Raw genomic sequence first — 25,588 nt, 5'->3', positions numbered from 1 at the left:
TTTCAAAACTTAAGATCTTATTTACTTTTGTCTATATATCGTTCAAATAAATTATTTATTCTTTACGTTAAGATCCGTCGCTTCGTGCGTAAAGGAGTTTCCCACGCCTAAAAAAAGTGATGCAAGCGAACCGGATATGTAGATTGACCAATCAAAAAAATCATCATGGTTACCCGCTACCGGTCCCTAGTGAGCGGAGCGCAGCCTGGCGGAGAGTAGAGAACTAAGGGAAGGGAACCAGTCTAATATCAGGTCTATATCGAATTACTTCCCTTCATTAAATCTACATATTTTTCTGAAAAGACAGGGCCGTTTTCGTTTATTCGGAACAACCGGTTCGACCGTTTGTAAAAAGTCATTATTTCAAGTATAAATCATGACGAACCAGCAGTTTATGATACAGGCCTGTGAGAGCTTTATCAAGGCTCGTCTACAAACAATATAAAATCACCAGGTCCGTCTTTAATTCATAAACGAACAACTAGGTCCAACCAGTCAAACTGCATAATGGAAAATGGCCCAGGACTTTCTTTTTCAGAATCAGAGTTAAATTCCTTGATGGAATAAGTTATTTCCCTTTATGTGTATTTAATCTAAAATTCCCTTCATCAAATAAAAAATATTTTCCTGTGAAGGCGCTATTTACCTTTTATATAAGCGGAGTTACTTTCCTTGATGGAATAAGCTACTTCCCTTTATTGGTATCAGTGCTAAATAAAATAACTTCCCTTCATGAAATCTAGAATTTTTTGTAATGACAGAATTTCCTATTTTAGGAATCGAAGTTACTTCCCTTGATTGAATAGGTTACTTCCCTTTATGGGTATCAGATCAAATTTACTTCCCTTCAGTCGGAATGACACGTTTTTATACCAAAGCAAAATTTTTCTTTCTAGCAGTATAGAAATTGTAAAATAATAAAACCTTTCTACCAAAGTCTTATTCAGGTTAAGAAAGTCAACATCAAGTCATATACTGTAAATGTAGTTATTTTAGCAATAATTTTATTTTAGCGTTTTTTGGCGCTGTCTGTGAAGCGCCAATTTGTGCACAATCAATTTCATAAACAAAGGAATTTCTGGTATTGAACCAACGAATTGTGATTATTTATATTTATGCTAATAAGTCATAAGTTTTTTTGCTTTTGCTCTAAAATTTAACTCCGCTAAAAAAAGTATGTTTACAGTATCATGATTGCAATAGTATATTGAAGTCAAAACACATTTGTCATTTCAATGTTTATTTTATACAGTATGAACAGTCTTTCACTCTTCAATGTGCAGTTATCTCCCTTTAACAGCTAATAAACATACAATAAATTATAGTTTACTACAATCTAGTAAACAGATACTATGACTGTTTGTTACACTTCTAACTTGTATCATTGAAACAAATAATTATAAATTTGACAAAATACTATGACTGTTACACTTCTAACTTGTATCATTGAAACAAATAATTATAAATATGACAAAATGTCTGGTGGTATATTTACTTGTCAACAAAAGTGGACTGTCTACTGTACAGCCTGATTAACACTTTCACCCCTGAATACATGTTTCAACTCTTCCCATTCACAGACTGGAACAGTTCATTATGAAATTTCAGGGGTAAATGGGTTGGAATGTAAACACTTATTCTTACTCTTTTACAGAAATGATCTAACACTCAGGGGTCATGTTCTGGTGACCTTTGCATTATATCCAGCGACCTTCAAAACCTCCACTGACCTTTGCATTTGTTTGGTGACCTTTAACACCACCTGGTGACCTTTACACCATTCAGTGACCCTTAACACCGTATGGTTACCTATACACTAAACGTAATACCGTATTTTCCCTAATGAGGGCGCCGGGCGCGGGTAAATGACTGAGGGGGGCGCGGTTATTTGAGACCATTTTTAGATGTTTTTTTCTGAAACAGACTATAGTCATCTTGCTTTTAGTTTCGTATTTTTCTGAAACTTATGATAACCAACTTTCGTTTTGAAGTCAAGTAAGTATTGAAATTACATAATAATGAAGAAATGTATGCACTAGAAGTATTAAACATTGGTTAAATATGTCTGTTTCACGGAATTTTTGTATTTCATGCTAGCCTGTTTGTTTACCTTGCGTACACAAAATGGCGGACGGTGCTTTCGATCGCTACTTTCGTTTTGTGGCAGATGGGGAATACCGACAAGAGCACACAATAAAATGCTTATAAATGATAATATTACTGTTAGTTAGGAACCTTTATCATAGATATACAGTAAGTATTCATAAAACCTGTACAGACATCGCTAAAATGTTGATGCCAGTTAGTCTTCATCCATACACGTGTGTGGGACATTCAAGTGACACGTTTTGTTTTGAACATGGCGTTCTAGCTATTTCTATGTGTAAATACTTGGCAAGTTATTCAGTGCAATAAATTTATTGTTTATACAAGCTGATTAGATATCTGTTAGGCATCAGATTGATGTAAAACTATATTTCATTAGCGTCTGCAGAGACAAATCGTCACAATCTGGCACAAAAATTGTATGAAATTAGTTGATTTTTTTCAGCAAAAAACGTGGGGGCGCCCTTATTAGAGGAGGCGCTCTATACACTAAATGTAATAATTGTTTCATCTGATTTGGGTACAAAATGATGAAGTCATTTTCAGACAGGAAAAGCATTATGCCACATGTATTTCACATATGAACATTCACTTTTACAAATAACGCAGTACATGTAATTTGATAACTATGATTATAGAAATTCACAAAAACATGACCCTTACTTTTGAGACTTTGATAAATCTAACACTCACACACAGCAAAACATAAAATTAATTTGGAAATTTTATTATAAAAAGATTGGACTATTCGCACACTCATGCACACACACCTATATTGCACATAAATATCAGCACTTGCTTGGCCACACATACCTCAACCTTCAATTATAAATAGGAATTGCACTTCTTCAATCACAAAATTGATTAATTACATCAACTCAGTGTTAAGTTTTACTTTAAAATGATGGAAAATGAAACATGGTTTGTGACTTGTCTGTATCGCCATCACTATGTTACAAATGCATCACGGACAATGTTTTGGAATAATGGAACTTTGTTCTTATTGAATTGAATTATCACTTTTTTCCATGGTAAACTGTCACTTTGACCACATATAAACAGTCATAACAAGTATGAAATAATACATCTGGATCCTAAATATGTTTTGAAGGAGAGTCTGGATCCTACAGATGCTTGGAAGTAAAGTCAAAGCCTAACTTGATTTGCCCTCTTCTACTTCTAGAATATAACTTCCAATCACTTAATTCTTTTGCTTCTGGAAGCTCTTCCATCTTTGAGTTGGTAGATATTCTGAGAAAACATCTCTTCTTGGACGAGCACATATAAATCAAATTGGCCTCTGTATCATATGCCAAGCGTTTTAAAAGAAAGTCTGGATCCCAAAGGCGTTTGGAAAGAGAGTCTGCATCCTATAGATGTTTTGAAGGATAGTTTCCTGTTGCCGCTCCTCTTTGTCTAGTTGGTGAATCAGTTATTATTGTAACCTGTTTAAAAAAAAAGCAGAATGTAAATAAATATTACCTACACTTCCATCATACAGTTTGTGATGATGAAGATGATGATGAAGATAAAAGTGACAATAATGATGATGGCAATATCTTGTTTTAGATCTGTTGATTACTGTTCCAAGCTCAAGACATGTCAGATCTTGACAGGGATTTTAGTTGTCACACCTGACTGGATGTAGTGCACTATAAGTTTAAACATAGTGTACTCCTAGTGCACTAGGGTGTAAAGATTACTTTACACACAACTGTAGCTCTTTGCACATTTTGTATATCTAATTTTTTATTTCTAGATTCAATACTTAAGAAGGTTTTAAGGCTAGCCCCTGAATAATTAAGGGATGGACACATTTGCATTACAGTATGTTTTGTTTATTTCCTTACTTTGTTGAAAACTCCTCGGCCAAAATAATCAGCCACTACAGAAAATCCATCTTGGGATCTCTCAAGCTGTAACGAAAGTAAAATATCACAAATCTAAATGGATTCAGAGAGAAAATTCACAAAATATCACAAAAAACATGCAATGCATGGAATACATTCATACCTCTTCAAATCTACATCATGATTATTTGAACTCATTCACCCCTGAAAATACATTTGAAATCTTCTAATTTAAAGGCTAGACGAGTTCATTATGATTTTTTAGGGGTCAATGATTTATAAATAGATAAAGACTGTCTAGTGAAGTTTTCTTTATATACTTTTATTTAAGAAGGACAGTAAAGTTATCTGTTAAAATGTCAAAGTTCATTTTGATATGATGTCTAGAAACGTAGTTAAGACAGTGATGTTACTGCCTTCATTCATCACAATGGGACGGGACGGAATGAGGAGAAGTGTCAATACGTTTACAACCACCATTGCTTGATGTGTCACCTGTAATGTGAGAGGGGGCTATATATCAAGGAAATGATATCCGGTATGATATTACCTACCTGGTTGTGAAAGAACTCGTGTAGATCTTTGCTTTGTTCTTGTGCTCGTATGATATCCATTATTTTTCTGTAAATAGTACAACAATTCATTTACTGTAAAAAAAGTTGTAATGAACCTCTCGGGACCAACAAAATTGCTTCGTTATAAGAATAGTTTGTTATATACATATTACAGTTAAGAACCTTGACTGGGAACACAACTGCTATATCATAACCAGGAGTTCTTTGAATGTGTGATCGTTATTAAAATGTTTTACTGCATAAATCAATCATATCAGTATCAATTTTACTTATAGAAATTTTTAAACTTACCTGTTCTCTGGTGCACATACTGGACATTCTGAGTCATTCTCGGCGTAATTTTCAAAACAACTGTAATTCAAAATGATGACAATTGAGTTATCATCTTCATATTTTGATAAAGATATAAGCATATCTATCTCAATAAAATCATATCTAATTGCAGCATACCAAACATTCTTTATTCTTTATTTTTAAAATTTTTGAAATGTTTTTTTTTCTCCTTTTCTTTTTTTAAATAACTTGATTTTGATACTTGTACATGTACTTGCAAACTTGTAACAAATATTTATTAATATAACATTTACATAATGTATGAAAAATATTTGTTGAGAACAAAAAAACTTTCTTTAAATGTAAACGACTTACGACTTAGCGCTACTCTATGTACAATGTGCACATAATTGATTATTTGTAAGTGATTGTTCCCACTGATACTCACTGTTGGTGATAAGAATGCGGCTCACAAAGGAAATGTACAGACGGTAACTCTAGTGGGTGGTTACATATGTTACATTTAGACGCCTGGAATATTTTCGCTCTGAAAAATACAAATTCAAAACATTATTATCCAATATTTAATAGCCTACAAGTTTTACACATTATCACTCAATATTCAATAGCCTAAAAGTTGAATGCATTATCAATCAAGGTTTACTAAAACATTATTCACTCATTCACCCCTAAAGATACATTTAGACTATTCTAAATCAAAGACTAGACCAGTCCATTATGAAATTTCAGGGGTTAAGGAGTTAATTAAGATTTTCTAACAGACAACGTTTTTAGAAATAATAGTCAATATTGGATTTCAAGAGCTAATCAAAGTACTGAAAGTACTAAATGGCTCGGTCTCGATGATAGGAGGAATATATTTCTAAGGTCAATACTACTGTAGTTTTGTACAATAAGAAATAAATTTGGCGGGTGTTCCTTCCAGTTTGGACTTTTGAGGATTCCTTGGACACCAAGGTGTAAAATAAGAGACACATACTAAAATCTTGGAAGCCCATTCTAATATTTCCTATGATGTTATATGTCAAATGATTTTATAACAGCTTTAGCATTTTACTTGTTATTTTGATGTTAATGAAAATATCCATTCTTAATGACTATTGTCATCAAGTTCCTGGGACCACAGAATCAGTTAACAAGTATTGTTTTGCAGCAGAGAAAGACAAGAGGCATACTTTTCTATGCCAAAATGTCTTAAATATAGAATATGTCTGTCCTCTAGAAGACTTATCAATATCACCATGTGATTTTTGAATAAATTGGTCAATTGGTCTACTTACTTATAAAGTTTTGTAATTATTCTTTTGTAAAACAGCAAGTTGATTGATATACATTGTATCCGAACTTCAATTCAAACCGGATAACTTGACCATAGACCATGAAATTGTTTGTACACTTTCTTAACTTCAGGATTGTTTTACAAAATTACAAATAAATTTTTCTACAATATTTTTTTTATTTTTAAATCCCCATACCTCTGATGAGTATAATAAAACTGTCATTACAAGTGAATCAAATATTTTCAGTTTAAGATGAACAGGAAGAGATACATTCCTTTATTTCTTATAAATAGCAAACACCGATTTAATTGTTTGTTCAGCAGGTTTTTTTCCCCTTTCTTTAAAAACGCTACCATTAACATTATTTTCTGTACCTAGATATGTAAATAATTCTTATAAATCTAATTCTGTATTCCATAACATCAACTGGTTTTGTTGTACCGATTTACGTCTTGAGAATGTCACAATTTTTATCTTTCTGATATTAAGTTCTAAATTCATGTAACATATTTGTTGTAGACCATCAGATATTTCTGATATCATAACAGTGTTATTGGCAAATAATATGATAAAAAGTTTGGGATACATTCCAGTATCATATACATGTACCGTAAAAACTGGTATAATTTGCGCAGGTACTTTTTAGGGCTGAAAATGCTTAAAAAAATCTACTATCAGTATATTTTGCGCATCAAAAAAATGGGGGAATACAATGTCCAGGGAGTCCCAAAACCGATGTATGAAGGTGACAATTTCAATGCAAAATATTCCCCATAAATGCTTGACAACTTGCACAAAAAGTGTTGTATTTAGAAGAAATAACATATGAAAACCGCATTGTTTGTTTTCTTTTATTGACCACCGTAACCTGAAACTGAAATATCTAGCAGATGTCCAAAACAGCGGCTGTCTAGTCCACCGTACTCCGTGCACATGTCAATGTTTTGAGATATTACACATGAATAGTAATCAGGAATATTTGAAAAGAGTAGAATATTTTACTTAAATTGGCACAATAAGTAATTAGTGTGTTTGAGATCATTAACAATCAACAGCAATCAGCTAGCGGATACGTAGTTTAGCTTGCAACAATCACAGTGTGCATAATTTGTCAAGATTTGTAAGACGAATATTTTAAGTCATAAAGGTAGATTGAAAATAGGAAGGGAGATAAAATAACCAGATAAATATTTGTAGCGGGATCAGACTTGGTTGATTATCGGTGATCAGGTAGCTCAGTCGGAAGAGCTACATTTTCTTCTCTCCTGTTACAGAATTGGCACCCAACTAAATAACCAACGGTTGTGGTGTTTGAAAGGGTCTCGTATGTATTAAAAAAAGGAGGGAGGAGTGTAGCGGGACTGGACTGGGTCGATTATCGATGACCAGGTAGTTCAGTCGGTAGAGCACTCAGCTAGTGTTCGGAGAGTCGCGGGATCGAATCCCGGTCTTGCCGCTACATTTTCTCCTCTCCTGTTACATATGGTACTATACTATGCATGTAGATATTCAAGGTAAATCAACAATGTACGCTGATCTTGCAGAATTGTCTTACAGTGTGATAATTAATGCAGTAAATGTATGTCTCATTGGTGTGATTGATTTAAAGGCAGTTCATGTGGTGACCGAAAAAAAGATAAAATCAATACTTTCAGAGTGATCAGGGAACATTGGTAGTCAAGGCGGGGAAAACATAAGACGACCTGTGTTATACAAATTAATGTTTAAAGATGCTCCACCGCTGACAAATGGTATTTTTTCACTATCAAAAACAGGAGGAGACGATTTTGTATTTTTCTTCAGTTACAAAAGTTACTTACTTTACACCATTACCACCGTTAAAAAGTCTGAGCTTCTAATTTTGATTCAAGTTAAAAATATGAAAAATAATTAATTGCATCCCGAAAAAATTCTGTGGCACAATATCCTATAAGGAATGAAGTACCGATTGCACATGCACCAAAGCCGAAATAAATTATTTTATATTATCTTTTGTTTTAATTAGGCATAAATATACATGATTAAATACAAATTATTGTTCAAATGAAGAATGTCATTAATGCTCTGTCGGCGGTGGAGCATCTTTAATTGATTTTCATTAAATTTCCTCGAAGGTGATGATTAGTGTGTTATGAACAATAAGATTAATATGTTTTTGACGAAAAATATAAACAGCTAATGTCATATTGTGTTTTAAATTTAAATAATCTTTTATTTATTCATTTCATTTCAAGCATGTACATGTCATAGAATATAAACAAATATCAGGTATATGCTTAAATCATATTACAGTTAAATTCACAATAAGGAATTTGAAGATGATGATAGTAATTATTTTCGGATTGAAAACGATTACAATATTAAGCTTCCACAGTTGAAAATTACTTCTTTTTGTTCACACAATTCTTCTCCTAGACTGTTTCCAGTTGAAATGATACATGCATGCTGACATTCTGTAAAAGATAAGGAAACAATAAATGTATTAACAGAGTAATTACTGAAAATGTTAATATCATAGAGGAAACATTATTGAAGTCTAATTCCTGCTGTTCTTCAGTCCTCCTGTTCTTACATGTAAGAGTTTTGCCCTTCATAAAATGATTGTAATATAGCAGTTGTTATATAATGTGCACAAAGAAGTTTAAATATATATATATATATATATATACACACGTATGCATGAGTACAGTGGTAAATTAATAAGTTATACAGAAAATGATGGTGCTGATCATGAAAAGCGTAAAGTCTATTTTGTTGCGTAAAAAGTTAAAAAAAAAAATAACAAAACATTGTTCACACCCTATGATGTAATCGCACTAAAACAGTGATCATGTGGGCTTTTGTGCGATTGCATTTGTAAGACTGTGCCAGGTGGTAGAGATTAGTTCCGCTAGAGTGATCACACAATGCAAGTGAGAGTCGGGAATATGTTTATGTAAGTTATACTTGCTAATCTCTGATGCTTGTTGGTAAAATATAACTCAGGATAATTGCTTAACAATTAACAGTTTTCTCTACATTTGTTACAGATTGAAACAGCTTTTAAGTGCCGTTTTACGGAAGAATTATGAAAAAGATATCGGCATTTTCGTCGATCTAGTAGTCAAAAAAATATCACTTCGAGTTATATGAACATTCCATATATGATTTATGTCATTCGGCCAAAAATTTACTTCGTATTACCTAGTTTAATGAATATGCTGTATGCATATGATCAGAACGTCAAGCTCCTGTGGTGAAAATAACAACAAGAGGCCCAGAGGGCCTGTATCGCTCACCTGGTTTGTAATGCCAAATAATGTTTTGAATACAGCTTCATTGTTTCTTTCCTGAAGGAATTTTAATATTAACCTCTAAATCCCCTATTGGGCCCCACCCCTCCTGCCCCCAGGGGGTCAGAGCCAAAATTTATACAAGTTCTGTTCCCCTTCCCCAAAGGATGTTTATGGCCAAATTTGGTCAAAATCCAAGCAAAACGCTAGGACAAGTAGCGATTTATAGGATTTACCTCTATTTCCCCTATTGGGCCCCACCCGTTCTGCCCCGGGGGGCCAAAGCCAAAATTTATACAAGTTCTGTCCCCCTTCCCCCAAGGATGTTTCTGGCCAAATTTGGTTACATTCCATGCAGAACTCTATGACTAGTAGCGATTTAAAGGATTTACCTCTATTTCCCCTATTGGGCGCGCCCCCCCCCCCCTCTCCTGCCCCCGGAGGGTCAGAGCCAAAATTTATACAACTTCTGTTCTCTTACCCCCAAGGATGTTTATGGCCAAATTTGGTTACAATCCATGTAGAACTCTAGGACAAGTACCGATTTATAGGATTTACCTATAATTCCCCTATAGGGCCCCGCCCCTCCTGCCCCCCGGGACCAGAGTCATAATTTATACAAACTCAGTTCTTATTCTCCCAAGAATATTTCTGGCCAAATTTGGTTACATTCCATGCAGAACTCTATGACTAGTAGCGATTTAAAGGATTTACCTCTATTTCCCCTTTTTGGCCCCACCCCTCCAACCCCCGAGGGGCCAGAGCCAAAATTTATACAAGTTCTGTTCCCCTTCCCCCAAGGATGTTTCTGGCCAAATTTGGTTACAATCCATGTAGAACTCTATGACTAGTAGCGATTTAAAGGATTTACCTCTATTTCCCCTATTGGGCCCCACCCCTCCTGCCCCCGGGGGGTCAGAGCCAAAATTTATACAAGTTGTGTTCCCCTTCCTCCAAGGATGTTTGTAGCCAAATTTGGTTACAATTCATGTTGAACTCTATGACTAGTAGCGATTTAAAGGATTTACCTCTATTTCCCCTATTGGGCCTCGCCCCTCCTGCCCCTGGGGGATCAGAGCCAAAATTTATACAAGTTCTGTTCCCCCTCCCCCAAGGATGTTTGTGGCCAAATTTGGTTACCTTCCATTCAGAACTCTATGACTAGTAGCGATTTAAAGGATTTACCTCTATTTCCCCTATTGGGCCCCGCCCCTCCTGCCCCTGGGGGACCAGAGCCAAAATTTATACAAGTTCTGTTCCCCCTCCCCCAAGGATGCTTGTGGCCAAATTTGGTTACAATCCATGCAGAACTCTATGACTAGTAACGATTTAAAGGAAATGTTGACGGACAGACGGACGACGGACGGACGGACGGACGGACGACGACGACGGACGACGGACGCCGCGCCATGACATAAGCTCACCGGCCCTTCGGGCCAGGTGAGCTAAAAATGTTTTAAAAGTATGGTTTAGTGGTAATCTCTGAACGTGCTTTAGTATATAGATATAATCTGATATTTATACATGTGCTTATAAAAGTATCGATAATTATGGATGTGGTAAATATTCATACCTTATTAACTGCCGTTAGTTTTAAGATTACGCCACCTTGGACATTTACAAAATGTTCACCGTCTGTCACGTGCTATTTTATCAGTAGACAAAGTTTGTCCAAAATTTTGTTAGAGTTGTCTTTCTTCCATTCAGTGTAGTTTTACGTCCATGTCATCCTGAACTCATCGGGTATTATCGGGAGAATCTATTCCCCGAGGAGTTCCGGATGAAGGCCATGTGCCATAACACAGCCGTGATAAATGTATCTCCATTTCGCCATGAAATTTATTTGCTCCGAGACAAATTTGATTCAAATTACAAAATTCATTATGGTATCAGTTTTGATGTTCGAGGTGAAATATTGATTTCATTTTTTTCCGTTGCGGGATAACTGTCACTAATAGGGAGTAAACGTCTGGGGGGAACCAGCTTCGGAGCGAAGCATTTTTGGGACGAAACGTCTTCATTCATTGTAAACACCATTTTGGGGACGAAAAGTCTAGATACTTTGTAAACAATTCAAGTGAAAATTTTCAAACAGAAGATCTTTTGGATAGTGTATATAGTTAGGATATGAAAGCCGTAATATACTATTTCTATTTCAACGTTACAGATACGTTTATTTCAGTAACTTTCATATTCAAAATTTGCTATTTAAAATTCCCGGTAAAATCAAAGTTGTTGAATACACTGCCGCTAGGAGCGCTAGTATCTGCGAGCAATTTCTAAGCCAATCATATTGAGGAAATTGACTGTAAGAGAATTTTGCAACCACGATCACAATGGCGAGGTGACCCTCGCCAAAAATGATGTGGGTGAAGTACAATTTAGCGTTGATAGGTCCCATCTTCCTTTACAACATTATCAAAATCAAATCACAATCACAGGATGGTGGGACTAATCGATGGTAAATCTTTCTTGTCGTTCTGGGATCTTGAACATAATCCCTGGTATAATATTCCGTCTTTGCATATTACAGAGTTAGCTCCCTTGCGGGTAGGTATCGATTGTTACGTCATGATTTTGTGAGCGCAATTTACGTCTTTTTCTCCGAAACGTATGATGTTACGCTCGCAAACATATGACGTCACAATCAATACCTACCCTGAAGTGCAGATAACTCTGTAATATGCAAATTCGGAATATGTACAACTATGATATCTCAACATTTTGAAATAACAAACCTGCAACTGCAAGACAATTCTCCATACGTGAAGATTGCATGACACATGTATTTTCAAAGCAAATCAACATTGTTTGAATCTTTTATAGTAAAACCAGCCTAGTTTCTGAATATTTTAATTTTACGGAGAAAATAGTATTTTTGTTGACGCCATAACTTCACAAGGCTGTATTCTATATTAGCATTTAACAGAGTTATCTGCCCTTGCGGGTAGGTATCGATTGTGACGTCATGTGTTTGCGAGCATAATATCATACTTTTCGGAGAAAAGGACGTGAATTGCGCTCACAAAATAATGACGTAACATTAATACCTACCTGCAAGGGAGCTAACTCTGTAATATGCAAAGACAGAATTGTATGAGTAGACATGAGTGTATTACATGAGAACAGTTAGTGTGTCACTCATATCTATGAGAGAAAAAATTATTTCAAACTTACGTAGTTTTCATTTCCTCTATCTGTGCCCGTTTCTTCTCTGTGTCCTCTCTATACTGTTTGATGAGCCGTTCGTCCTCAGCGATTTGGTCATTTTCTAACTGTAGCCGTCTGATAATGTAATCCTGTGATAGACAGATTTCATCTTAACACAAGAGGTTCAGAGGGCATGTAGAGCTCACATGGATTCTATAGGTGTACCGTGAGTTTTTTTAAAAATCTATCTTATTATAAATCAGCTTGCTTTAAATTGCATTTATTTAATTTTAATGGCAATTTGAGTTTATGATCTACAGTAAAATATGACTTCAAGTCAAGGTCGCGCGCACCTGTATACAGACGCTTAGAAATACGCTCCGCCAAGATTCACCATTCTTGGCGATTTTATATGACTCCTTTCTACGACTTTTGTCATGGATTATTAGAAGACATTTCTCTATTCATTACTGGATTATTGATTCGAAAACTTCGAGGAAAATGTCGCTTTTGGTGTACTTTTTAGTGGCGATGGCTTGACATAGTGCGCGGTGACCACTACTCACCGGACTCTCCATGTAACTATTGTGTTCATTACCGGACTAGTACATATATATACTATTTATTATTATATACCTTTCACGATGTCCAACTCCAGAAGAACAACATCCAGAGATAGTGTAACGATTTCCGACAGACTGGATATAGTGTGTCGGAAACTTGACAATTTCGCAACAAAGGAATTTTTGAACTCTGTGATTGCAAACATGAAAGAAGAATTACAGACTCAAATACATCGTGAAAACGAAGAGCTCGTAAATTCACTCAAAGGAAGAATCAACTCGCTTGAAACAGAAAACGAAGAACTTAAGGACAAATTGTGTCTTCTTGAGCAGAGACAAGCCGATTCAGATGAAATTATCAGTGATCTTGAGGAACGCTATAACGACCTAGAACAACACGGTCGGAAAAACTCTATACGGATTAACGGGCTCCAAGACAACTCTGATAAAGAATCTGTGGAGGAATGTGTGAAGAAAGTGGTTGAGCTCGTCAACACCAAGCTCAATGTGCCCCTCCAGCCCCACGACATAGACATAGCGCACAGACTGGGGAAATTCGATAATGCCAGGAAAAGAAGCATCATAGTGAAGTTCACTCACAGGCGCAAGAAACACGAAATAACCAGGTCCAGGCGGAAACTGAAGGGCTCCGGAATCACTATTTTCGAGGACCTTACAAAAACTAATCAGCAGAGATTGAAAGACGCATTTAAGGTAGACTGTGTACAGAACTCATATAGTGTTGATGGCAAACTTTACGTAATCCTAAAGAATGGAAAAAAGAGACGACTGTTTCCTGACACAAAACTAACTAATCAGTTTCTGGAAAACGATGCGAACTTTAATTACAGGAGAATTTGATGGATATTGTGGTGACTGGTCGACCGTGACTTGGCTTTAAATGCCCTGTTGACCATATACAATGTATACATGTACGAGTTCGTTTCGAAAGTAGTGTTCTTATTCAATACGTGTCTAACAACGATTGCTATTTATTTAAGTTTTGGTGTGTGTGAAATGGAATAGTGAGTTGTTTTTTCCCATTCTTCTTAAATGGATGGATACGATATTCTGTTTTTCGAAAGGTGAGTTTGTTTGTCGTAATATTTTACCTCTCATTATAATGACATTTACATACACAATTTGTATGCACCTATGAGGTGCATTTTTTTTTTTCTAAATGATGCTCATATAACGTTTGTTTCTACAGTAGTGATTTTATTTTCATATACTGCAAATTTAGAATACGTTGTATTTGCAAATTTCAATGTTTTCCACCCTTCTTTCCCCTCCGTCTTCTGTTACTTGATTTATCATATTTGTTCTATGCCTACATTATAACTATACCGCACGAACGGCAACTCTGTCTTACTCTTACGTCCTTAGCAATTTAGGATACGGACAGTCGTCCGCTCCATATTCGATTATACTAGTGTTCCAATCCTAGTCATTTATACGTTTGTCTTCAATAGGTTGGGGTACATTTTCAAGCATACGTTTGACTATGACTCATATTATTTAGAAAAGTACTTCCGGCGATGATGGAGTCTCGATGATATGTTTGTTCTGTTCTAGGGTCCCTCTACGGTGAGTCGTGGTCTAATGCCTATTGACCAATGGATAAGATTTTAAAATCTGCTTTTCCTTTCTTTCCTTCTTTATCTTTCTGGGGAGATTCAAGCCTCATAACTTACTATCTTTTCCCACATGTAACATGAGTAGCGTAAACATATTCTCGGCCAACTGTCAGGGTCTTGGCGACAAAGTTAAAAGAACAGATGTTTTCTCATACCTTCGAGATAAAAAATATCACATATACTGTCTACAGGACACTCATTTCACGGATGATTTATCTGATATTATTAGAAACGAATGGGGTTTTGATTGTTTTTTCAGTTCTTTTTCTTCAAACTCACGGGGTACAGTAATACTTTTGAATAATAATTTTGAGAGTAAGGTCCACAAAGAAAAGAGAGATTTAAATGGAAATTTTCTTGCTATAGACATAAATATCGAAGGCCAAAGAACAACACTTATAACACTTTACGGTCCTAATCGCGATAGTCCCAATTTTTTTAATTTGATCACAGACACAATAGACGATTTCGGAAATCAGAACGTAATTATTTGTGGCGACTTTAACATTGTTTTAGACCATGAAAAAGACTATGATAACTATCGAAACATAAATAATAATGCAGCAAGAGATAAAATTTTAGAAATAATTGAAAGTAAAGGCCTTGTTGATATTTACAGGAATCAACATCCAGATATTAGAAGGTACACTTGGCGTAAAAGAAATCACCAAAAAACAAGCTAGATTAGATTTTTTCCTCAATTCAGAAAACTTAGTATCTTCAATAACAAAGTCATATATTGAACCTGGTTATAGAACTGATCACTCTGCCCCTATGATATCTATGAAGTTTAACAATTTTAAGAAAGGAAAAGGCCTATGGAAATTCAATAATTCTCTTTTATATGATAAAGATTATTCCAGAATAGTAGAAAACGTTATTGAGAATGTTAAAAAACAGTATTGTCTTCCAGTATACAATTTAAACTCGCTTTCTCTTATTCCTGATAACTTAATACAATTTGTAATTGATGATCAGTTATTTTTAGAGACTTTGTTGATGGAAATCAGAGGAAAGACCATTTCATATTCATCTTATAAGAAAAAGCAGCAAACTCTTAAAGAAAATGAACTCAAGAAAACTATAGAACTCCTAGAAAATAGTCCAAATAGTAATAGTGAAGAATTAGAAGTCAAAATGAGAGAACTAGAAGCCATACGTTTAACAAAAACTAAAGGAAGTATTATTCGATCTAGGGCTAAATGGTTACAGGAAGGTGAGAAACCTACTTCTTATTTCTTTAACCTAGAAAACCGCAATTTTATTTCAAAAGTAATTCCAAATCTTCAAAAACATGATACTATTATAACGGACCAGGAAGAAATTTTAAAAGAAATACACACATTTTATAAAGATTTGTACAGCTTCAGAGAAGTTACAAATATTAATCTTGATGAATATCTTCGAGGTTGTAATGTTCCTAAATTAGTTGAATCTGAAGCTAATAGTATAGAAGGTCTTATAACACTAGCAGAAGCAGGTAATGTACTTAAAAAAATGAAAAACAATAAAAGTCCTGGTTCTGATGGTTTTACTGCAGATTTTTTAAAAGTATTTTTGGAAAAATCTTAAGGAATTTGTAATCAGATCTATAAATTTTGGATTCTCCGTTGGGCAGCCTTCCATAACTCAACGACAGGGCATTATTACATGTATTCCTAAGGGAAGTAAACCACGTTATTTAATTTAAAAAAAATGGAGACCCATATTCCTTCTAAATATCACATATAAAATAGCTTCTGGAGTAATTTCTCAAAGAATTAGATCAGTTTTAGATAAGTTAATAAGTAATGACCAAACAGGCTTTTTATCAGACCGTTACATTGGGGAAAATATCCGTACTTTATATGATGTGATGCATTATGCTGAAGATAAAAATATTCCAGGGATGTTACTATCAATTGATTTTGAAAAAGCCTTTGATTCTGTATCATGGATTTATATTGAGAAGGTCTTGAACTATTTTAATTTTGGGAATGACATAAAAGCATGGATAAAAATATTACACAGCAATGTAAGTTCCTCTATAAATCAAGGTGGTAATATTTCTGCCCCAATCTCCATCCAACGCGGTTGTCGTCAAGGCGATCCAATCGCTTCTTACATTTTTATTCTTTGTGTTGAAGTTCTTGCAGCAAAACTTAGAACCAATAGAGATATTAAGGGTATTGCAATAGAAAACACACATATTCTCAATTTACAGTATGCTGATGATACTGGGCTGGTGCTCGACGGCTCTGAGACTTCATTAAAGGAATCTATATGTGAATTAAACAAATTTTCTGAGATATCTGGGCTTAATATTAATGCTGACAAAACACATGTTATTTGGCTAGGTAGTAAAAAATATAGTGATGAAACCTTCTTACCAGATGCGAATTTACAATGGGGTAGAAATAAGTTTACATTTTTAGGCATTGATTTTTCAGTTGACTTAACAGAAATACCTAGGCTGAATTTTGATAAGAAATTAGTAAAACTCAAAGCTCTGATTACATCATGGAAAAGGCGGAATCTAACACCTATTGGAAAAATTAACATTATTAAATCACTCCTTATCTCCCAGTTTAATTATCTTTTTATCACCCTGCCAAACCCATCCGAAAAATATATTGTCCAACTTAACTCTACTATTTTTAGCTTTCTCTGGAACGACAAACCTCATAAGATAAAAAAAGATGTTTCTATTCAAGACTATCTAGATGGGGGATTAAAGATGATTGATGTTCAAGCCTTTATAGAATCGTTGAAACTTAGCTGGGTACGGAGGCTACTTAATTCATCAGGAAAATGGACCGCATTACTGAACTCGATGGTAGATCTGAAAAAATTACAGAATTGTGGAACTGGTTTTATTTCTATTTGTATATCTAACTGTTCAAACAAATTCTGGAAAGATGTTTTTCGAGCTTGGGTGAAAATGAATGATTCCAAAATGTTTAAGAAGAAATTGTTCGATCAAAACTCAATATTGAGAACCCCTTTATGGTACAACAGAGACCTATTAATTGGCAAAAAAGTCATTTTTTACAAAAATTGGTTTAATGCTGGCATATTTACATTTAATGACCTAATTAAAGACCCCAGTAATCTCACATTTTATTCTCTTGATGAGTTTCAGAACATATATAACATTAACACAAATTTTCTCCATTATAATGGACTGTTATCAGCTATCCGACGGTTCCTTGAGATATCAAACTCGTTGTTACCATTTCAGCGAACAGTTCAACCATCTATTCCCCTGCTTTTTGAAATTTTTTTTCAGAAATAGAAAAGGCTCAAAAGATTTTTACAAATGTCTTATTACACCAGCCACTGTACCAACTGGAATAACGAAGTGGGGACAGCAATTTAACTATGACACAGATAAATGGAAAAAAATATACAGAATTCCTTTTTTAGTCTCCCACAGTACAAAGCTACAGTGGTTCCAACTTAGAATAATCCACCATATATTAGTCACAAATAATTTCCTATTCAAAGCCAAGCTAGCTACAAGCCCTTTATGTACATTTTGTAACAACGCAACAGAAACGATAGTCCATTGTCTATGGGAATGTATAGAGGTTCAGAGCTTATTACAGGAACTTGAAACTCTAATGGACATTCTATTTATTCCTTTTTCTACAAACAAAGAATCTCACCTATTCGGAATTCTATCACCAAATACTAATCCAATTGATAACGAAATAATCATTATAATAAAACACTACATTTATAAGACTAGATGCTTAAATAAATCTTTAAACCTAAATGCCCTTATTAATACTATAAAGGAGCACTTATCAGCTCTGAAATTTTTAAACAATAACAACAATCAAGGGAAAAAACAATTGTTTGAAATTAATTTAAGGAAATGGAAACCATTATTAGAACTTTAAATACATTTTTTTTTTTTTTTTTTTCCCCTTATGTACACACATTTTTCAATTTAATTTTATTAATTAATTTATTATATATACCAAGTATATATATACATATTTACATACACATTACATGCATGTACATGTATACGTACTTATACATATATCTATATCAACACAATAACCATATTACTATTAACAGACTGTTTTAAGTTTTTCTTTGACCCTTTCAGTGCCGAATTAAGATATAAATTTCCAGTCAAAATATTTAAATACAATTTCCTTTCTCTAGAGTATATTAAAACTACAATGATTGAATCTCCCTACCTCCTCTCCCCTCCCCTTTCTAAACTTCTCTTGCTTTGTATCTCCATATACAGTATTCCATTTCTTTTTGTAAATTTTTTTCTTGTTTCTCCATGTGTATGCTCGTGTGTATCTGAGTGTGACTTGTGTGTGAATGAAGGTGAGAGACTGTGTGTATGTGTGAGTGAAAGTGTGTTAAGGTGTGTATAAGAGTGTGTATAACGGTGTATGTGTACGTTTATGAAAGGCAATAATGATGATGATGGTTGATGATATGACGATAAGGATGATGTTGATTTTGATGGTAATACTTATGATTATTAATGATAATGATGTTCATGAGGATAATGATCAGATGCTGATAATGATGATGATGATGATAATGATAACATATTAGTATTGACAATGATAATGATGATGATGATAAGATGCTGATAATGATGATGATGATAATGATGATAATAATGATGATTGATGACAAATGATTGCTTTTTGTTTTTATACTACATGTATGTATAAATGCCTTGAAAAATAAACAATTACAAAAAAAAAAAAAAAATTTATATATTGACTTTTTTAAACATTTCTAACTGATGAAAAAACAAGTTATTTCACAGGAATTTCTCTATAAATTATAGGTCTTCGAGGGAGTCAATCTTATCTTTGAAGCAATTCTTCAGACAAAATTTAATGATTCAGTATCTCATACTATTTCTTTGTTTAGACAAAATTTAATAATTCAGTATCTCATACTATTTCTTTGTATTAAGATTGATTGTAGAAATTTTAATGTCACTTTAACAAATATTTAAATATATGACTTACCTTGACTACTGAGAGAGTCGCTGTAGAATTATGAGCTAGACTTTGGATGACTAACAATGGCGGTAGTAAATTTTTCTTGTCGATATCTAGTCATGAGTTAAGGTTTGATACCTCATGCATTTTCCTGACAGGGTTTTAATCAACTTAGAATTCCATATACAAACTTAGCGTGACTTGATAATCAGAGACAGTGTACTGAACATTAATAAAGATCCGAATGAAAATTCAAAAAAAGTGAAATGTAGTTCTTGTGACTGAAACCAATCATGAATAATATTATTTGGATATTAAATCTAGATAAAATACAAAATTACAAATGTAGATTCCAATATATATACACTACAATTCTTTATAAGAATATTTACTTATTGTAGAACAATGATATGGTATTTATTTTGGAGCAGTTACAGTATATGCAGGTATCAAACAGTACTATAATGGAGTAAAATCAACTTTTGAACAAGTTAGAACGCACATGATGGTAAATTCACAGATTCACAGTAATAACTATTTTACAATGTAAATACATAAAAAAAATGTTATTTGCACAGTCGTAATTCAGCATACAAATCCTGGTTTGAAAATCACTAAAATAAGATTAGCTCTTAAATTTGTAAGTTTAAGGTAACTCTATGCATATATGACTATTACACAAGGATACGAGAGAGCACCTCCATTAGCTGGGATTTACAGTTGTCTTCTTTCCTCGCGAAGTAGGACAGTGCTTGTACCCACAAATTGGAATCCTGGCCACTGTTAACACAATAAGGGAAAAATATATATATCTTTAAGTAACAAAGAAAATAAGAAAGGTCATGTCAAATTTTAGATGATGCAGGTAAAAGGTCAAGGAACAGTATAAATCAATCTACAACATATACATGTAAGTACTTTCAATTATATTTCAGTTCCATACTGTATAATATCAACATGAAATGTTGGTTGTGTAAAACAAAGTTATTGTTTGGTAAATAACAAAATATCCATTTGAAAACATCATAAGCCTCAACTTTTGTGCTCTAGGCCAATCAATCCTACATAGAGAAAACTTCCAGACATGTTAACCTTTGGTGAGCAAAAAGAGGTAGATTTTTGACTCAAAAGTGGTAGCATTACACGCGGCATTTTTCGCGACATGTCAGAGATATAATAATATCAATAATATGCAAAATAATTACAAAAAACATATTTTGTTAACAAATTATGATTTAACTTTAATTATCATCATAGGCCTCGCATTGGTAGCTCATTTTGTATTTTTTAAATGTTAATTAAGGCTTATATTAAATTTAGAAGATGAAAAATTCCAATAAATACATTGTATACTTTTATTTCAATGCTATTTATCACCTTTTTTAATTATACATTTTGTCTATTTGTTTTGGTTTTCTTTCACTTTTTTTTTTTTTTTGTAATACATACTGGACTCATTTTCTTTTGATTTATGCAAGAAAAAATACAAATATTTGTTTCTAAAATTTACACCAATATTCTAGAGAAATAATCACCCCGAATTTTTTTTTTTTTAGTGTTATCCTGATAAAATATACCAAAATCCGGCTCCTTTATTAGAATCACTCCATTCCAAAATGGCGGCCATTACGATTGCAAAGTTTATGATTTTCAGCAGACACTGTTTACCTATTTTACATTAAAAATGTGAGTAAATCATATCAATTAATATGAATTTAAGGCAAAGCCTCAGAAGAGCGCAGCTACATGTAAAAGATTATAACATCATAACTTTAAATTGTCTATATTTTTCTACGAAATTAACAATAAAATCTTTCACTGACATGCACATACTATCGATAGTTAGAATGAATTCAAAATAATTCAAATGGAATAGTTCAATATAGAATCTACTTCAATCTTGTTTTTATCAGATGCTATCAAAAATACGCGCGAATCTGTGCCGTCATCTTTGGCGTCAGGTTTTGTGACGTCACTGCTGACGGTGCCATGCGCTTGAGAACATACACAGTTTATTTTGGAACAGTACATTTATTGCGTTGTTCTTGTATATGTGTAAATTAAAGCTACTTATAGTAATTTTAAAATGTATGCTGATAACACATTTAGTCTAGTACAGAAATTTCAAATCTCGTCGTGCTGATAACGAGAATTAAAACATGGCTGCCTGCATGGAGGCGCGAGACTTTTCCCGCGGGACACAATATCAAAGTCCAAAGGGGTACTGGAATGTATTGGATCTTTATGCTTACACACATGTTATGGTTAGTAGAGCTTCGCTCTATGCGGCCTTTGGCCGCGCAGAGAGCTGCGCTCTTATAAGTAGTGTTTGTTTTTGAAATGGTGCTTACTAGTTTTAAGCACAAAATTTATTGAAAGGCCAGATGATTGTTTCTTTAGGGTAGGCCTATAGTACGTAATACACATCGTTACACTCAGACACGTGAAATAGGCTAAGCAAGTGACACCATCAAGCCAAGGTGGATCTAGCCCCAGGCTGCTAATTAGCACCAGTGGGTGTTGGTCAGGGAGTTTTCACACCTCCTTTGTTTACTTAATTATGAAAGCCAGTCCCCCTACTCAGTCTGGTATGCATTTTGAAGCCACATGGCAGCCCCAACCGACTATGAAAAATTCAGAAATCGGAAGAAAAAAAAATGAAGACGATGTTTTGCAGAAATCGGAATATTTGGATATTAAAGCGGTAGGCGGAATATCAGTCTCAAAAGCGGTAGACTTCCGCCAGAATCGGTAGGGTTAATATGTCTGAACTTCACAAAGATTTTGGAAAACAAAAAGAAAAACTCCAGATTGATGGAGAAATTCGTAAGAACCAACGTCCTGCTATAAGTTCATTTGAGTTGTGGTTCATCTTCTGGTCGTCAGGAGGATCCTAACGAATACAGAGCCCTCTTAAAAACATAGTAGGATCATCGAAAAAGTAAGAGATGCAACTCCTGAGCCAGGTAGGTTCATCTGGTGCTGCTGGTTGCAGACATGTTTCAGCCTTAAAGGCAGGCCGTCATCAGGGCACAGCTTACATGGTGTACAAATAGTATGTCATTGATGCTCGAGACAAACATTCCTCCATGACAGTCACATTAACAAGAGGCCCAAAGGGCCTTAACGGTCATCTGACTACCTTGACAATAGTAAAATTAATTATATATGGTGTCACTTTGTCAGGATCATGTCAGGATCATTTTCAATTTCTTTCAACAAATTTGATTTCAAACAAGAGGCCCAAGGGCCTTAACATATAGGAAATTAATTAGATATAGTGTCATGGTAGTCATCTTCGATTTGGGATCAACCAGAGATGTAACAATACTTTGTCGGGACCATGTCAGGATCATTTCATGCAAGTTTCAGCCAAATCGCACCGTTAGAACTTGAGAAGAAGTTCAAAATGTGTTTTCAAGATGGCGGCTGTGGCAGCCATCTTGGATTTCAGATCGACCCGAAAAATAACAACACTTTGTCGGGACCATGTCAGGATCATTTCATGCAAGTTTCAGCCAAATCGCACCGGTAGAACTTGAGAAGAAGTTAAAAATGTGTTTTCAAGATGGCGGCTGTGGCGGCCATCTTGGATTTCGGATCGACCCGAAAAATAACAACACTTTGTCGGGACCATGTCAGGATCATTTCATGCAAGTTTCAGCCAAATCGCACCGGTAGAACTTGAGTAGAAGTTCAACATGTGTTTTCAAGATGGCGGCTGTGGCGGCCATCTTGGATTTCGGATCGACCCGAAAAATAACAACACTTTGTCGGGACCATGTCAGGATCATTTCATGCAAATTTCAGCCAAATCCCACCGGTAGAATTTGAGAAGAAGTTCAAAATGTGTTTTCAAAATGGCGGCTGTGGCGGCCATCTTGGATTTCGGATCGACCCGAAAAATAACAACACTTTGTTGGGACCATGTCAGGATCATTTCATGCAAGTTTCAGCCAAATCGCACCGGTAGAACTTCAGAAGAAGTTAAAAATGTGTTTTCAAGATGGCGGCTGTGGCGGCCATCTTGGATTTCGGATCGACCAGAAAAATAACAACACTTTGTCGGGACCATGTCAGGATCATTTCATGCAAGTTTCAGTCAAATCGCACCGGTAGAATTTTAGAAGAAGTTCAAAATGTGTTTTCAAAATGGCGGCTGTGGCGGCCATCTTGGATTTCGGATCGACCCGAAAAATAACAACACTTTGTCGGGACCATGTCAGGATCATTTCATGCAAGTTTCATCCAAATCGCACCAGTAGAACTTGAGAAGAAGTTCAAAATGTGTTTTCAAGATGGCGGCTGTGGCGGCCATCTTGGATTTCGGATCGACCCGAAAAATAACAACACTTTGTCAGGACCATGTCAGGATCATTTCATGCAAGTTTCAGCCAAATCGCACCGGTAGAACTTGAGTAGAAGTTCAAAATGTGTTTTCAAGATGGCGGCTGTGGCGGCCATCTTGGATTTCGGATCGACCCGAAAAATAACAACACTTTGTCGGGACCATGTCAGGATCATTTCATGCAAATTTCAGCCAAATCCCACCGGTAGAATTTGAGAAGAAGTTCAAAATGTGTTTTCAAGATGGCGGCTGTGGCGGCCATCTTGGATTTTGGATCGACTCGAAAAATAACAACACTTTGTCGGGACCATCTCAGGATCATTTCAGGTAAGTTTCAGCTCAATCCCACTGGTCAAACTTGAGAAGAAGTTCAAAATGTGAAAAGTTAACGCACGGCGGACGGCGCACGGCGGACGGCGCACGGCGCACGGCGGACGGCGCACGACGACGGACGAAACATGATGACTATAGGTCATCCTGACCCTTCGGGTCAGATGACCTAAAAATACAATATTTTGGTAGATATACACAAAATGACGCACTCTTTACCCCACACGCGAAATCAAAGGATGAATAATGCAATCAGCTGGGTTTTTAAGTAGGCAGAGATTCTTGACATCAGAATGTAAGGAGAAAGAAGCGGAAGCAATCTCAAATTACTTTTTCAAGTAACAATTATTGATAATTTTTAAGGGGAAATATGACATGTATTCAACACTGCATCTTAAATAATTTTAGAATGGGGATAGATTGTAATTATTCATGAATCTTTGCGACTGGAGATATGATCATGAATTTCGTCGTTTAGACTGAAATTCATTATCTAATCTCCAATAAATTTATGAAAAGTGAAATCTATCCCCTAATTAATGATGTTTTACTTGCATGCAAATAATCCCTAACAAGAGAAACAAAATACAATAAGCTTTGATTTGGCCGCTGTATACTTACCCAAACTTTTTACAGGTATCGATGACATGTACAAAATCGTCATGCTCCATATGGTACTGTAGGATCTGTTGGTATCTGAATAAAAAAATATTACAAATCAAAAGTCAATTATTGGTGAAAAAAAATAAAATGCTAATAACTGAACAATCAATTTATAATCAGTTAATATGCTCGATATAAGAATTATATCACACATCTTACTAATACAAACTCCAGATGTACGACTATTCTGATTTTATGCTAGAACAGTTTAATTTAAAATATATCAAGGGTGAATGAGTTTAAAGTTCAGAATCGTCTCTGATGGCAATATTATTGGAATACATGTATAACTGTGAGAATTCTAAATTGTTCAAGATCTAAATGCGTTAAATATGCTAAAATCTAGTTTAAATGCTTCAAAAAGTCCAAAAATATACATTTCATGTGTAATAATGTGACTTTTTTTTTTTTTTTTTTTGATTTTTTTGCATAACAAGAGGCCCAGAGGGCCTGTATTGCCCACTGGTTTTTATTTTTAGTAACTATCACAAAGACACTAACAATTAGAATAATTAGCAAAATTGATCCCACAATTTGTTTAATTTGAATC

General features: G+C 34.7%; 2 protein-coding genes across 3 annotated transcripts in view; one reads left to right on the top strand and one right to left on the bottom strand.

The window, feature by feature from the left end:
• Positions 1 to 2,594: 2,594 nt before the first annotated feature.
• LOC138309505 (vacuolar protein sorting-associated protein 11 homolog) overlaps positions 2,595 to 25,588 on the bottom strand; it is a 37,814-nt gene continuing 14,820 nt past the window's right edge. For both annotated transcript variants that reach the window (XM_069250719.1, XM_069250720.1), the window contains 9 exons: positions 24,997 to 25,071; positions 20,386 to 20,477; positions 19,725 to 19,810; positions 12,555 to 12,676; positions 5,253 to 5,351; positions 4,823 to 4,882; positions 4,511 to 4,577; positions 3,957 to 4,022; positions 2,595 to 3,551 (listed from right to left, as the gene is read on the bottom strand). In XM_069250719.1, the coding sequence (XP_069106820.1) occupies positions 3,477 to 3,551; positions 3,957 to 4,022; positions 4,511 to 4,577; positions 4,823 to 4,882; positions 5,253 to 5,351; positions 12,555 to 12,676; positions 19,725 to 19,810; positions 20,386 to 20,477; positions 24,997 to 25,071 (742 nt within the window). In that variant the 3' untranslated portion in view covers positions 2,595 to 3,476. The remainder of the gene's footprint in view (positions 3,552 to 3,956; positions 4,023 to 4,510; positions 4,578 to 4,822; positions 4,883 to 5,252; positions 5,352 to 12,554; positions 12,677 to 19,724; positions 19,811 to 20,385; positions 20,478 to 24,996; positions 25,072 to 25,588) is intronic.
• Positions 12,905 to 14,174, top strand: LOC138309506 (protein unc-13 homolog C-like). Its single transcript, XM_069250721.1, has one exon. It carries the CDS (start codon positions 13,172 to 13,174, stop codon positions 13,949 to 13,951), a length of 780 nt encoding a protein of 259 aa, XP_069106822.1. The 5' UTR covers positions 12,905 to 13,171; the 3' UTR covers positions 13,952 to 14,174.

The sequence above is a fragment of the Argopecten irradians genome, chromosome 15 (assembly GCF_041381155.1).
Source record: "Argopecten irradians isolate NY chromosome 15, Ai_NY, whole genome shotgun sequence".
In the NCBI taxonomy this organism is placed as follows: Eukaryota; Metazoa; Mollusca; class Bivalvia; order Pectinida; family Pectinidae; genus Argopecten; species Argopecten irradians.
This window is presented reverse-complemented; position numbering and strand designations above follow the sequence as displayed.